We start from the raw sequence: 16,650 nt of genomic DNA on the forward strand, positions 1-16,650 counted from the left end.
CAAAATTAATTGATAAATGCTTACATAAAAAATAAACTAACAAAAACATATGCAAAGAAAGTGAGATGCAAAACTTAAAGAATGGTCTTGGCCTATCGACCATTCTTTAAGTTGTCAAAAAACACGACTTCAAGGAATAACCATGGCCAGTGACTATTCCCTTCAGTCTTTAGAAGGGGTTTTAACCCCTTCCAATAATTTTTTTATTAAACACCATATTTGTACATGTTACAATGCTATCAAGTCAATACGCTTGACCAAAATATAACTAAATAAATGGTGCAAGCCTAATTCGTTTTTAATACACCATGATGAACTACTAATTCAAAAAACTGCTTAGGATCCTTCTTATCAAACTACAGTTTTTTTGCTGCAACATGTTGCCACTGTCATTGAGGAAGTTGCAGAGAAGGGTTGTGAGCTTGCTGTCTGCCACCCTGTCATACCAATTCAGCCATAAATTAGTCAACATATAAAAATGATAACTAAAGTAATCTCCAATCCAGAGAAGTGACATTTAGGATGATGTGAAGGATTCATACATTTTACAACTACAATAAACAAACCAAAAAAATCACAAAGTAGAAAACTGTTAGATTTTAAAAACAATTATTAAAAAAAATAAAAAATCACAAGTGTATCTCCAAATGTTTTATTTCTTCAATATTTTTGGAGGAATAAGCAGTATTCTTCACAAAACACAATACATTTTTCAAACTATGAAAATGTTTTGCAACCCACGTGACACTTATTTCTTCAAAGTCAAGCTATCCTGCTATTCAAGTTCACTCCAGTGTGCATCTCTACCCTCAACACCAATCAAATTTCTGTTAAAATAGAAATGAAATGCCTTAGAGATCAATTGGCTAAAAACCTCTCTGGAAAGGCTCCAAGGACAGTTGTAGCTTTTAAAGGGCCTTAGATGAATTGACTCAAAACTGTTCAAAAGAGGCTCTGGGATCCAGCTAAAATAGACGAATATAAGGAATTGGTGTATCAGTTCGCCCTATATATACCCTTTATCTGGGTGCTTGCCAATGTGGCTTCCTAAGGTTTCAAATTTAACTTGGTTGACAATATTCGAGCCTATGAAGTTTAGGCAATGATAGTCATTTATGCACAGTATACAGTTGTATTCAATTAGATTAACAATGTTCTGCTTATGAAATATACCCATGATACTCCTCTGTGGAAATGAGCCTGATGATGTGCAATATGCTTTGTTTCTCAAGGCTCGCTCTAAATGCTTACTTACATGGGAAATTCCTTATAAACTTCCACTTACTGTCCGATGCTCAATAAACAACATACATTATAGTTTTGACATTTGTGATTGTACTGTGAACTTATGCCAATTTCAGATTGCAATGTCTTTCCAAAAAATCTGATTCTATCTTTGCGTCTTAAAAATAGCCAAATTCGAGTTCCTTTTCAACCCCAAAAATTTACAACGTTGAATTTAAACAATACATCCTTTTGATGCTACAGGACCTCTAGACACTATTCACGTTGGGTTCCTGTACTGTCATATTCAACAGTGTTTCAACTTCTCCTGAGCTGTCCTTTTATGTATTTATATGTAAAAATACCAATAATATCATTTGTTTTCTTTCTCAGGATGACCTCCAATACACACTAGCTCTTTTATATACTCTGAGAAATGAACAAGCAGCATCTTTTTCGTCAAAGATGCCGGCAATAACTTATTCTTAAAAGTAGATTTTTGTTAAGGTTTGTGATATTAGTTGAAATTGGGAAACTTTTGCAAGCCGAAGCACCAAGAATTGAGTTAGGCTTTGGCAAATTGAGCAACAATATTGCAAACCCAACAAGCACAATATTTTCAAAATTTACTTATATAATCAATCACAAAAAAAATTTCATATAACTTACAAGTTTCTGGAAAGTTTTTTATAAGCCCTAAGTTCTTCTGATTTATTCTTCTCAGTGCGTTTTTTTACCTAAGGCAATTATGACACAAGTAATTGTAAACAAATACAATTCATTTAACCTGTAACTGGTGTAACGTCAGCTGTAGTTTTTACTAAGTCAGATGCCAGGAAAAGATACTATGGAAATTAGAACTTGCGTGCTGCATTATTGACTGCCAAAAATCATTATTTTCAGAAATTACAGTAAGTTTCAACAATACCAAAATGCACTCTGTACATTCTACTTAAAGCAGGAACGATATGTTAGTAAAAGAGCAATCCTCAAGTTTGTTTAGCACTTCAATGGTTAGTATATTTTACAGTGAGAGGACCTCATAGTGGAGAGGAGGACGCTGTCTATGGGGCCGGTGAATTCTATCGGCCCCATAGGAGAACCAAAGAGGAGAGAAGTGTAAGAGTGGGGATAGTAGTTATACAAAATGAGCTCTTTAGTGGAGTATTAAAGAGTCGTATCAATTTGAAATGTCTACATAAGGTTTTCGGAGATGCAAAGTAAGAGCTCATAGCTCACAGCCATGCAGCCTCAATCTAAGTAATAAGGAAAAAATGAAGTTTCTTTTGATTCTCTTGGAAGTTCAGTTGCCACACACAAAAATGGTTCCCTCTGTTGACAACGTGGACTGACTAGCTGAGCCTGATTGCCTCTTATATAGGACGTTAAAGAATCTTAAATCATGCGAGCTTAAAGTTCCAATCCAGTGCTCACTCTTAAACTACCTCCAATCAAGAAAATGAAGATAGAGTAGAATAAATTGGACTTTGGAATGTTTTTAGATAGCTAAAAGAGTATAGACTAAGACCGATGGCATTTATTGACCTGAAGATGAAATATTTATCTTCCGCGTAGAAGCAGAAGTATTAGTATCATCTAGCAGAAAGGACGATACAACACATGTCTGGTTTCCCCTCCTTGCGTTAGAAAACCATGATAGAAGAAGTTTTAAAGAACAATTGTAAATAACATAATTTTTATGATAGAGGAATTCGCTAGAATATTGCTTACCACATTGGATTTTGGGCATCTTCTTTTTTAATTGATTGTAATACGCAGGAACTCCTCCTACAGTCTGTAATGGTAATACGATGAAAGATGGGGGATGGATCTGGGTAGTTACCATCCATTCTGTTCTTTATGGATCGTGAATTTTTAGACATGCAATGCTTTTATGTATGGTAATTGTGGTTCATAACCTGCTTCCCTTGTCAATCTTTGGTCTATCCAACTTTGCATAGATTTCATCTTTGGTTCCATATTTCATTCTTTTAACTATTTTTATTGCTTGTCTACTGCATTTCTCTTTAGATGGCTCCTAACAAGAGGTATGGTCTTTAGAAAGATAATGTACAATAAACAGAGGGAGAAGATAAAAGAATTGTTGCCTATTTTTTGACTTCAAGTAAAAAAATGGTTCTAAATAGGTCCTTTTACAGGATTTTAGGTCTTATTTGAAAATTTTGAGGAGCTAGCGACCAATATTTTAAATCAAAAATTTTCGTGATTTGATAAGTACAAGTTAAAACCTCAAATTCTCTTTGTTGGATTAAAGCTTTACAAATATATAGAGCAAATTATATTTCCCACGTTCCATAAAGTCAAAATAAATTCACGCTTTTATGCTTGGAGGGAAAATAAGGGGTAGAGATTATAACCTGGCGTTATGTTTAGGGTTTTCTCTTAGTTTTCATGGAGAGTTTTCCCTCTGGACTGAAACTTAAATCGTGTAACAAAGAGTTCTGTCAACCAAAGGCCATATGCAAACCCTTATACGCCTTCATGGCATCATCAATCATCCACCAAAGAGCAGTTTGGAGCTCATGCAGAGATCATGCAGCATTATCAGAGGGTTTGTACGTCGAAGGAGCATCTACAGAAGAGAAAAGAATGTGTAGAAGACATCACAAATCGTGGAGATCACTTTAGTGGCTTCATGCATACGTCATGCACATAAACATCCCCAAACAGGTCAGTTCCACCTTTCAAAACTCTCCCATTGTCATTCATAGAAAGAACTTCAAGGTTGCATGCATGGGAAAGAGTTGTATCATTGCCATATGAGTAGATGATTGTGTGATTAAGCCTCTTTCAGCTGCGACACTATAATGGGAACTTCATTGTCATTATTCACAATAGTATGTGTTTGTCTCAGTCATGAGGGTTAGGTTATCGAAAGAATTGTGAAAGAGTTGGGTCACTGACTCATTGCCATATAATGGAAGAGTCTATAATTGATACACTTCCATGAAATATTTTCTCAAAAAACCTACAAGGGACAACCATGAGTTAACAATAAGAAATACCGATCAAAAGGATTAGAACAGTCATTTGAGACTGTCATAGAACATAGAAAGAACACAGCGAACTTCCGGAGGATAACACACAGATATTAAACATGAATAGGTAGCAATCCTCTGCAATAGAAGACAGTGGCTGGAGATCTTATGAATGAGATGACAGAGAGAGAGCAATATCCAACTGACTAAGGGAGAGAAGCTAAAGGATACAAATCCAGTAGCAGTTTTGACAAGAATTTAATACAAATCAAGACATGGATAACTTGGAGCAGTCATTACCAGTAAAGGGAATAACAAAGAAAAGAAAAGTATTATTACAATATGCTTATCACAAACAGAAGCAAGGGGCTAAGAAAAATGGAATATCAGTAGTAACAGTCTTAGATCTGATAGAGGACAACAAATATTACAGAGAACATGATTAGAGCAGCAGTTAATTCAAGCAGAGCAGCTCAAAATCAAAGGGCAAACCAAAGTTGCAGGTCACAAAGAACTCGGAGCACATATTGTAAGTACAAACAGTGATAGTCATGAGCACCAATCAAAGTACAGTCACACACATTGTTAGACTAGATAGACCTGAGTTTAAAGGCATTGAGGCAGTTATGTTTAAAGGCATAGAGTGAGTTGTGAATTCATTAAAGATAATGAAAGGCCAATATCCAGTATTCAAGAGGCAAGTAAAAGCACAAAGGAAACTATCCATTCAAGGCAGCTCTTACTGTTAATAGCTGCTACCTATATTGTTAGAAGAAGCAAAGGGCATGATATTGTATCATTTTAGTGGTATGAAGGAATTTAAAGACACATGCATTTGTAATGTCCCCTAATTATGCTCTGTTCATTATCAAAATAACATCTATGTTGTGCGCCTTATTAAAGCAAATTCAATCTTATTTTGTAGTAACTCTAGAGAACCAACCCCAATCGCTAACTATTCTGTCCCTTTTCCCAGAAGAGGCTCTTGCTCGTCTAGGGCGCTCGACACCAGTTCTCTCTCAGGTCCCAGATTACTTGACTCAGTCCTCTCATCCTTAGGGCACGCAACCCAGATTTAGGAGGAGTCTTTCACCCTTAGGGCACCTCTTGACTGGATTTACTCTGCCTCTCCCTAGCAGTATCCATCTCCCTCTCTCTAGCAGTATCCATCTCCCTTGGGGATTTGGAGAAATACGGATTCAGCTGACGATTGGATTGAATTCAGAATTTTGTCATAAGACTTGATACTTATATGTTAAATTCACTATGTAATTATTGGTAAATATTTGGCTTCATTTATTGCAAGTTTAGATTAATTCCATACATTGTATTTGGTGAAAGTTCATTCGTTCAACTAGACTTGCTGGTATTGAGTGTCACTCAATTAATTATCTATGTATTCGAATTTAAATATTATCTTAATGCATTGATAAATGGTGACTGTAAATTCATTCTTAAATTTATATCTGCTGTCGTTGTATTAATATTTCTAAATTATAATATTTGTAGCTGTATTATTTAATTTATAATAGTCTCACGCCAAATTACTAATGAACCCAGCAAGAATAAACGTTAGAATACATACAGATTACATATGCCAGATTTTATATATATATATATATAGAACAAATATCAGATAATGTTATAATTATAATTATTATATTATTATCTATATTTATATCATTATTAAATTCTACATAATAACATTATCGGGCTTCATATATTAGGCATACATATTGAGCATACCTCCCGACGCATATCATCCAGAACAAGGATGTTACTGCCTGTAACCTCATAACTGTTTTCATCTGATCTGTCACATCTTTATATTAATTATTAAGAATATACAAAACTAATTTACTAATAAATCTTTATATTAATTATTAAGAATATACTAAACTAATTTTACTGAGTTTATAAATCTTAACTTATTTACTAATTTTGTTGTTAGAAGTGAATGATCTTTTTAATATAGTTGTATCCTTTCTTTAAGGAATCGCAACACATGTCTGAAGTAAATCACATCACTTCACAAACATATCTCTTCATGGAGTCATTTTGTAGCTAGTCTTTTCAAAATATGATTTTCGTATTTCTGTCCAGATGTGACTTCCGTGTTTACTGGCTTTTCCAAATATGAGTTTTATTGGCCACGATATCTTTGGAACTGGTCAACATACCTTCGTCGGTTAGCAAGAGGAAATATTTGAATATCCTTTACACAGTGCTTAATAATATTATCATATTTATTGCTAGTTTTGATGTTGTATTTATATTATAGTTTCTGCAATCTGATAATATATCATTTTATAATATTATATTATTATAGTATTGATGCTGAGTGTATTTACTGTATTTATTTACTGTTATTGTCATTCTGAGACTATACTCTTTTCTGTTGCCTATATATATATTCACTGCCATAACAGACTGAGATTATGCATCTCTCTCTCTCTCTCTCTCTAGTATTTATTCATTAGTTTTCTTCATATTTGCTGCTATGAGTAGGTGCCAATTCTTTGACATCAATGACAATTTCTCTACAGTTGTCATATATTAATAATTATAGGCTTATTCACTGCTCCTCATTCACTGAGGTATGTCTATCGATAATGGCATTTGGTCAGAGTGTCTAGTTTCAAAGAGGGGACATGACAGCATTAGAAGCTTAGGGAAGTCATAGCAGATTAGGGACAGTTTGCAGTCTTATTGGCAGGGCAAGAAAGACTTGTAGCAGTCTTCAATGGAAACCATAACAGTAAATGGACAACCTTCTAAATCAGAGAAAAGACAGTCTCTGTCAAGATTAGAAAAATAGAGATAAGTCTTAATAAGACTCAAGAAAGAAGGTAGAAGACCTTCACAGTAAGAACTTGGTGATAGATTCATAGCAATAAACAAAGATAATCTCCTTCACAAAGCTCAAGAGTCAAATTTCCATAAGGCATCAAAAACAACACAGAGGTGACTGTCATAATAAATGTCACTCCAAGTAGAGGGTTTTTGGTAGCTGATCCTTTCTATATGAACACAAATGATAACAGTGAAGATGAGATTTCAGACTGAGAACCATTTGACAGAGATCACAGCCCATAGGGGGTCAATTCATCTTGTGATAGCATATAACACAGAGGTGACAAATACAAGGAGATTTTTCATGGTTAGGTGTGGAGCAAAATGGAACACTCACAAAGATATTACAGTAAGGAACACAATGAAACCTATGAACAGTGAAGCTATCAAATACAGGGCTTAGAATAGATAAAGAAAGCATTCAAAACCAACATTGATGGCTACAAGAGCAGCAAAGCATAAACAGACCTTGAGAACGGTGATTTGGGGACCCATAGAGAGAACAGGGCTGATCACAATCATACCAATGCAAGAAGGCAAATGCCATCAAGCATTATTGTATACTCGGTAAAAACCTTGAGACAAGCAAATGACAGCATAAAGAAGATACAGAGTACAAGCCCTAGGTAATGCAGCAATCCATAGTAGAAGCATGAGCCTCATAGACAATCAATAAAGACAATGAGCAGAGAAAGCCTTATTGTTTCAGTCTTAAGAACCTTAGATCACTGCTACTGGAAGAAGATGGTTTTTGTAACAGCAGGGGCAAAGGATCATTTGCAGCTTTTCATCATCAAATCTCATTAAAATCTCTTGCATAGCGGTCAAAGATGACAGAAGGTCTCAGTGATTGCAAGCAAATGCAGGGGCAGCACTGAAGAGGTCACAATTCCAAGGTAAGATCAGATTAAGGCAGTGAATAAAGTCAAATTTGCAGTCAAGACAAAATCAATGTATGATCAGTGAAAAGAACGAATAAAGACGGTGAGTATCAAAGGCAATTTATGCATTGAAACCATTGCAACATGAGAACACAAAGGTTTCCATGAAGTTAAAAGTCAAAGATCATTTCCATGAGCAACTTCAAGTCAATTAGGCAAGGCCTATCGCCAAGGTCTAAGACAGTCACAGAGCTTTAGAGTTCATTGCCATGTAGAAAGGGCAGGGTATCTTTAGAAATATCAAGCAATGAGATGATGTCGCACAGCCTCAAAAGCAAGAAAGACAGTCCAAACCAGTGAATAAAGCCTCTAAAAGAGAACAAAGATAGCAGTCTTCGGTCATGATGTACAGAGCAGCCATAGAAGACTTGAGGCAAGGATCAGCAATGAGGGTTTGACAGTCTAAGCTCAGTACACTAATGAGATGATGTCGCACAGCCTCAAAAGCAAGAAAGACAGTCCAAACCAGTGAATAAAGCCTCTAAAAGAGAACAAAGATAGCAGTCTTCGGTCATGATGTACAGAGCAGCCATAGAAGACTTGAGGCAAGGATCAGCAATGAGGGTTTGACAGTCTAAGCTCAATAATTTAGCAGCCTTGAGCCAAAAGACAATTAAAAATAAGTCAAGAAAAGGAGTCTCAGATCAGAAAGAACAAGGTCTGCAACTTAAGGCAGAGATGCACAAGAGTATCTTTGAAGTCACAGTCATAATCAAGAGCATAAAATGCTTTGTAGAAGACAGCAGGCCATAGAATCAAGAATACCCATGAAAACATACTGGTAAAGAGCCCTTTCACAGTTCTAGAAGAAAAGATATCCATAAAATATTAAAATGACAATGAAAAAAGGGAGTGTTGGGCATAGACAAAGAGCAGATAGGACATGGAACAATGAAGGTCACTGTATATGCAGTCCACAATGAGCAGTCCCATCTAAAGGGCACCTAGAGAAGAAGTTTGCATGAACTTACATGGTAGCGGACAAGCAAAGTAAAATGCCAAAGGACAGTAAAACTGATGCAACAATGAATATGACAGTCCAAAGTCAAAAAGCTTAAAACAGAGACAATGTACACAATTCACAGGCCATGAAAAGTTAAAAGATGCAGTCCCATATTTTGGTTGAGCAATCAATTAAGAAAAATCAATATGAGAAATATTGTTTTAAAGAGTTTTCAGTCAGTTTGTTAGACAAAATGGTTGTGTGAGGACATCCATTTTAAAATTATCAATCTCAATTCTTATTGCAGTTCATTTATATTCAAGGCAAGAACATAATGATTGGAGACCCCAGATCTATAAAATTATTTTTTTAAATTCATCATAGAAAATGGAAGGGTATACACAAGAAACGCATAGAACAAAGCATGGTAGTCACACAAATAGATCATGAAAACAATCTAAAACATAAGGCACGTGTACATACCAGGTCCCATTTGTAATCATTCCTGTCAACCTCACCAAACACGTCAACTTCAATGAATGCAGCTTCTCTGTGTTTCTACAACCCACAGACAATCCTGGTAGCTGATTGTCAGTCATAACATTCCAGAACTTGAACAAAAAATACTTAAAATAAAGAATATAATGGAACATAATGAACATTTGTGATTTACCTAGAATTAAGATGTCCCACTCCACATACTTTTTTCCTGAGTAAAACAATGTCATCCACCTAATAAATTTTCAAAACTTAAAAATGCAAGAGGGGAAGAGCGTTAAAAGAAAATGAAAACCACATGCATGAATATATTATTTTGCATTTTAGGTACTTGATTTGGGTTCGTACACATCGTTTCGGCTTGCTATTCCATTGCCAACTATGTAGTTTAAAATTTAATGGATATTAGTTGGTGGAGCTTATACATTTGCAAATTTTGAATTGAGATTTGTTTTCTATTATTTTGAGATGTAATCTTTTTCTGAGTCAACAAAAGTTTACCATGTTAGTTTATATTGTCAAAGGATAAAAAATACATGCAAAAGTCAAAACTACACACCCTAAGTTTTCAAATAGGAAAAGATAAAGGAAAAACCTAAGTTGATGATGCATCTCACCTGTGAGCAGTTTCAGAGGGAGTCATGTAGTGCTTAGTAAGGCCTCCTCTGAGAAATGGACCTACCCATGAATCCATTGTCAGTGCCCTGACCAGCTGACAAAAAAATAAACATGAGCTAATCTATTAGAAATTAAAACAAACGGGAAAATTTATTTCCAAGAAAAATAAAACAGCGTGAAAACTTAAATATCAAGAGAACAACATGTTTTGAAGTGGTCAAATCTAAAATGTTTTATCTATAACTTTATATTCTAAACGTTAAATTATACCAAGATAAAAGAATAATGAATGAATATTAAATGCAAATGTACTAATTGCATCAAAACATTAAACTGTATCAAATATCTAACATATAATGCCCACCACTGTCATCGTAACACCATGGAGAGTAGGCAAGCCCCACCAAAAGCAATAAAGATAGTGATACTAAGGATAAATAAACCAGGGCTGAAAGCTTCAAGGTAGATGTCTATTTTTTATTGTTATCATCTTTCTTAATAATCAATTGTCCATAAGAGTAGATGGCTGTTTTTTATTGTTACAATCTTTCTTAATATAATCAACTGTCCATATATAAACAATCCTATTCATTCAGGTGGAGCAAACAATCAATTAGTTTTCAGAATAAAGATAATTTAAATAGGAAGATATGGGATTCCTAATTCATTCTGCAGGATAAAAAAATTCTACTCTGCCTCTCTTACTGCATAAATATAAGAAAAACATAAATAATAAAGACAATCTATTCTAGATGGTTGTTTTTTATTGTTATCATCTTTCTTAATATAATCAACTGTCCATATATAAACAATCCTATTCATTCAGGTGGAGCAAACAATCAATTATTTTCAGAATAAAGATAATTTAAATAGGAAGATCTGGGATTCCTAATCATTCTGGCAGGACAAAAAATCCATTAATTTTCATATGAAAATCTATGATTCCTATTCATTCTGTAGGATAAACAAATTCTACTCTGGCTCTCATAATGCATAAATATAAGAAAATATAAATAATAAAGATAATCTATAAAAAGAATTACCTGGAAGAAGAATGTTGCCCTCATTCAGTTGCTATTTCCTGATCCTACCTTCTGCTTTGCCTCGTCATCCTCTACCAGACTACCCAACACAATGTGAAAAAAAAAACCAGACTACCCCATACAATGTGAAAAAAAAAGCCCAAATAAGAAATATAAAATCATGACAGACACACAAAATGTTTGACAAATAAGAAATAAAAATCATGGACAGACAGACCAGTGTGCACACTTAGACAATCTCTTACAAAAATGGAAAAATCAAGAAATTACAAAAGACAAAACAAAACCTAATGAAATAAATTACAAAAGACAAGACAAAGTACTGGCAGAAGAGAAAATCAAAAGAAAAAACGTTATGTGTACCTGGTCTACAAATGCTGAGAGTTATATATAATCATGCTTTTTCACGCTCCATGAAATTTGAATTTTCCTTCCGTTGTCACTCAACGGCTAAGTTAGTTTCAAACACGGATCGATTGAATCCATGGCCCATTTGCTTAGAATGCGGCCATCCGTTGGTTCATTTTGCACGTTTTTTCCGCCTCCGCTCGTGTTTTCTTCGGGAGATTTAAAATCACTGCGTATTTCCTTTGAAACCCTGTTAAAAATCTTCTTAGATAGATAGGAATTCAAAATATTGGGTTCTTCATTTTTATTTCCCCGCTATCCTCCACGCTTAATCCCTTTCATGAGTTTATTTCTTGTAATACAAAAATTCATTATTATGTTGTATGCTTAACATTTGGTTATGTTTTTTTAATGTATGTAATATCTATTTGAATTATATTTAGTCTTATTGTACACTATACATTATTAAATATAGTATTTATTTTTGAATTATATTTAATATTGTTATATAATATAATTTATATATTAGAAATTATTAAAATTTAATTTATTTAAAATTTTAATTATATTTATACTTAATTTTACAATAACGTTTTGTTTGTTAATATTGAATTAATATTAATATATTTTGTAATATATAATTAAATTTGTACAAATTTTATTAATATTAAAATTCTAACAATGAAGTTGGGTAATCTAACTAAACTAAAAGATGAGGGTTAAACTATTGAAGGGAACAAATATTGTCATTCTTTTATATTATTTATTAATTTTCTTCTTTATTTTTAGAAATAGCTGACAATAATCAACACAAAATCACAACCATTCACCATTTATGAAAACTTGATAAAATTGATCACCATACACCCTCGTAGCTTCCTCCACTTTCTACTAAGCACCAAGTGTCAATGATGTACAAATTAAGAAAATGCACTTGAGTTAAAAAAAAACAATAACAATTGTTTTAATTTCGCCTCTACTACTATATAAACATTTCTTCTTTCTTCCAAGGTTGTTATCACGGCATTGAGAAACATTATAATGATTGGGGCTCCCTAATGTCTAGAAGATAATCCAAGAACACACGTCAAGGCATGCCCCCAACATTACCTACATCAGTAAGGGCATTTATAGGATGCCCCTACTTGCAAGTAATAGCATGAAGGTGACAAGGGATAGGTCCTTTTGGAACTATGGAAAAGAGGGGTTCTTTATTTAAACAACATTTTTTAAAAACTTTAAGTGTCATTCATCCTGTGTGTCCACTTAAGGTACCTCTAACTTCCTAAAATAAAGATACCTAGGTAAAACCTAATAGACTTGGACCCAAACTCATTTGAGAGGGATAAAGGGTTGGGGTGGGCATGTACCTAGCAACTTTGTTTCAAAGGAAAATAGAGGTTTGGCACTACTCGAAGATGCGACACCCTTTGACCATTTAATGTGTTTTTGCATCGTATGAGCCCATTCTTGATCTCCCATAGGCTATGATTTAACTATCAAATTTCCTCATTGTGCAAGTGAAACAAACGATCACAACATCAAAATAATTCCATGTGACAACCTACTATAGAAACAAAGAAAGATAAAGTTGAATATTCTCCTTGGACTCACAATCACAATCCATTTTATATTGAGTTCCCACTTGCCATCAAATACAGTACAACATGTGCCCATAGAATAATTATGGTTAATAGTCTTCTAACACTTAAGCAATCATTACTTATCATGCCCTGGAACAAAGATCTTTTGCACAAGAATTATCGAGTGAAGAAATGGTTAAATAAAAAATGAAGAGATTTCAATATCTAGCGAATTTTACATCCCCGTTGATATGTGTTCTCTGTGTTTGATGGATAGTTTAGATCAATGCATGTGGCACAATTCAATTCCCCTACCCTTGGTTTACTTTGTATATATAGTAGCAGAGTAGGTCTTTGTAAATATCTTTAATATTTAGAAATTTTTAACCCTTTCAGAGTTTAAATTGGAGTGCTTAGTGATAACTTTTAACAATCTCATGTTGTCTTAGACTTGAAAAGCATATGTAACCAATGTCACAAGGTTTGTGTTTGTATTTGTGTTTGGCAAGGATAAAATTGGATCAAATTCAGTCAACATAAAATTTGGCTAACATAATCATAATTAAATTTGACTAATATTAGTTTATAGTTTTTTTTAATATAAGGGAATAATGTCTTAAATTTTATAAAAAATAAAATTAAAAAAAAAACCTAAAAACAAATCATACTTATCCTCTATTTTTGCCTCCTACAGTTGTGTCTTGCAAAGGGAGACTGGTGGCATATCAACACCCTTTAAATCAGTCTTCATTCATTGTCTACTCTCTAGGAATTCAAGTAAGCCTTTGAAAGCATATATCAATCCAAACCAATATCTCTTTTCAAGTGTTGAACAACCTTTTCTCTAGCTCAAAAAGGACCTATTTGACTCATCTCATTCTCAAGGGTTAGATGACGGTTTGCAACACAAGAACAACACTTCATAGGACAATCAACAATGTCCACATCTACAACAAAGACCACCCGACACTAAGGGAAGGACTCCATGTGGTTGCTAAGCTTATTTTGGCTAGCAACCATTGCTCAATATTTAAAGGAGTTATTTGTGGAGCCGCTGGCCCCATGAGTATTTAATTTTTCTACTTATTCTTACGCAGCCATCTTAAATTTTATTTATTTTTAAATATTTTTCGTGAGTAATATTTGGGAGGAAAAATTGGAGTCAAATGTTAAAAAGAAGGAAAAAAATTGTGAAGCCATGTGATATTTTTGTCTATATCAACTTCTCCTTTTTTTGTTTGTTCTATTTTATGTATAGTGACAATGAATCTACTATGAGGCTCTCTCTCTCTCTCTCTCTCTCTCTCTCTCTCTCTCTCTCTCTCTCTCTCTCTCTCTCTCTCTCTCTCTCTCTCTCTCTCTCTCTCTCTCTCTCTCTCTCTCTCTCTCTCTCTCTCTCTCTCTCTCTCACACACACACACACACACACACACACACACACACATTGCCTAGAATTTTTATGTTAAGAGGGTAAATTGCATGATACGATGAATCCTTATTAATATACTGATCAAGATTGAGACTATTACAAAGGAGAACCACCTTAGTCTTTAGGTTGCTTGTGTTTCGATGGCTCTTGGTTAGATTCTTTGAATCATGGCCATGGTTTATATGTTGGTTGTTGGTACTTTCTCAATGGTATTTATCAAAACTATGTATTGTGTTCTTTTCGTTTACTATAGAGATTCACAAGACATGATGGACTTAGTATATGCAATCACGTTGAATGTTGTTGCTATTTATGGATTCAATTGTGTGAAGAATATAAGGATAAATATATTGGATCGCACTTTGTGATCTATCATTGATATGTTAAAGAGGTCGGGGAGATGAAATAAAATGGATTTTTTCATCTCCTTGAGCTCTCTAGAACATGTATTGTTGATGAATCACAAAAAAATATCACAATCAAATCTAGAAACAACAATGATAGTCTTATGAACTATGAAAATATATTTTTTTAACACTTGGGATGTTAGCAAGTGTTTCATAATTCTATTATTTTATGCATTATAATTTTGAACAAGACTTTATAATAGAACAATTATGGTTTGATATATATATTTTAAAATTTGTATTTTAGTAGAACTTCGTAGTTAAAAAAACAAGAAGATGGCAGAGCTAGGGTTTCAAAGAGATGGCAACTCTCGACCGATCGGGCACTACAAAGGGAGGAGGATTGATTGTTATCTAGATAGAGAATGGAGACAACCCTATAGAGCATGTTAGGATCAGGCAAGTAGCTTTAGACGAGCTCCAAATACAAGGAAGTTGGGGTTTATCCAAGGTAGAGAACAAGGAAGAAATCGGTGGGGGTTTGTTGCAATTCATTCAGGCCCACGGGTTGATTTTAAAACCATCAAAAAGAAGTTTTGGAGACCAAAACAACAAGATGTAGAACTTTTGGTGAAAAAGGTATGCACAAAATTTGACCACTCTCATGTAGTCTCCCTTCTCATTTAAAACACATAGTGGAAGGATTTGGTGCAGTTGTTTAAAAAAATGATGTTCTTCATGAAATGGAATGGGGATTGGCCGATGTTTTCTAGGGTTAGAACCTTTTAAGAAACAACTGGAGTGAAACTTGTGTTTTAAAAACCCTCCTTAACAAATTTTATTTAGTTATTTTCCCTTGTGAAAAGACAAAGAATGGATCTTGAATAGTGGCCCATTTCTCATGGGGGGAAAGGATTTTTATAAAGGATTGGGTCCCAAATTTTGATCCAAAAAAGGCAGAGATTGAGAAAGTTCCTATTTGGGTTCGACTCTATAACCTCCCTCACAAGTATTGGGATATGGAGACTCTCAAAATGATTGTAAACAAACTGGGAGTTTTCTTGAAAGATGATGAAGCATTGGAGGTCAAGGAGTTTACCATGTATTCCAAAATATGTATTTTTGACAATCAATTCATCATCTTCCCCAATATGTAGAACTGAAATCGAGGGAAGGAATTTGGATACAAGCAATTAAGGTTGAGGAACTTACTAATGTATGCTTCATTTGCAAATAAAAAGGTTACAGAGAGGGAGAATGCATGAAGGATCCAAAAGGAGAAGGTTTGCTGCAAAATACATTACAAGATCTATTGATCAAGTTAACCGAGGGGGCTCTAGGTGAAAATGAAAAAGAGATCAAATCCTCCTTAAATATACATTATTAAATATAATATTAATTAAAATATAATATTTATTTATGTTTTATATATCAAAATTATTTTTGAATTATATTTAATATTATTATATAATATAATTTATATACAAATTTTATTATTAAAATTTAATTTATTTAAAAATTTAATTATATTTATACTCAATTTTATAATAATTTTTTGTTTGTTAATATTGAATTAATATTATATTGTTTGTAACATATAATTATATTTGTACAAATTTTATTAATATTTAAATTCTAGGAGTGAAATTGAGTAATCTAACTAAACTACAAGATGAGTGTTAAACCATTGAAGGAACAAATATTGTCATTCTTTAATATTTTTATTCATTTTCTTCTTTATTTTTAAAAACACCTAACAATAATCAACTCAAAATCACAACCATTTATCATTTATGAAAACTTGATAAAATCCATCACCACACA

The 16,650-nt window shown here is 33.6% G+C and overlaps 1 protein-coding gene across 12 annotated transcripts; it reads right to left on the reverse strand.

Annotated features, from left to right (window-relative positions):
• Positions 1-27: 27 nt before the first annotated feature.
• On the reverse strand, positions 28-11,797 carry LOC131066074 (uncharacterized). Of its 12 annotated transcripts, none has more exons than XM_058000753.2 (6): positions 11,483-11,797; positions 11,120-11,198; positions 10,076-10,170; positions 9,634-9,692; positions 9,444-9,537; positions 28-437 (listed from the first exon to the last, which is right to left on the reverse strand). In XM_058000753.2, the coding sequence occupies exons 2-6, from the start codon at positions 11,141-11,143 to the stop codon at positions 320-322; spliced, it is 390 nt and encodes a 129-aa protein (XP_057856736.2). In that variant the 5' UTR covers positions 11,144-11,198; positions 11,483-11,797; the 3' UTR covers positions 28-319. The 12 variants fall into 12 exon arrangements, 6 of the variants coding, with proteins under 6 accessions (XP_057856736.2, XP_059070268.1, XP_057856741.2 ...); XM_059214285.1 differs by having other exon boundaries at positions 11,120-11,230; XR_009111546.2 differs by lacking the exon at positions 11,483-11,797 and having other exon boundaries at positions 9,634-9,669; positions 11,120-11,474.
• Between the last annotated feature and the right edge of the window lie 4,853 nt (positions 11,798-16,650).

Source organism: Cryptomeria japonica, chromosome 11 (genome assembly GCF_030272615.1).
Source record: "Cryptomeria japonica chromosome 11, Sugi_1.0, whole genome shotgun sequence".
Taxonomy (NCBI): Eukaryota; Viridiplantae; Streptophyta; class Pinopsida; order Cupressales; family Cupressaceae; genus Cryptomeria; species Cryptomeria japonica.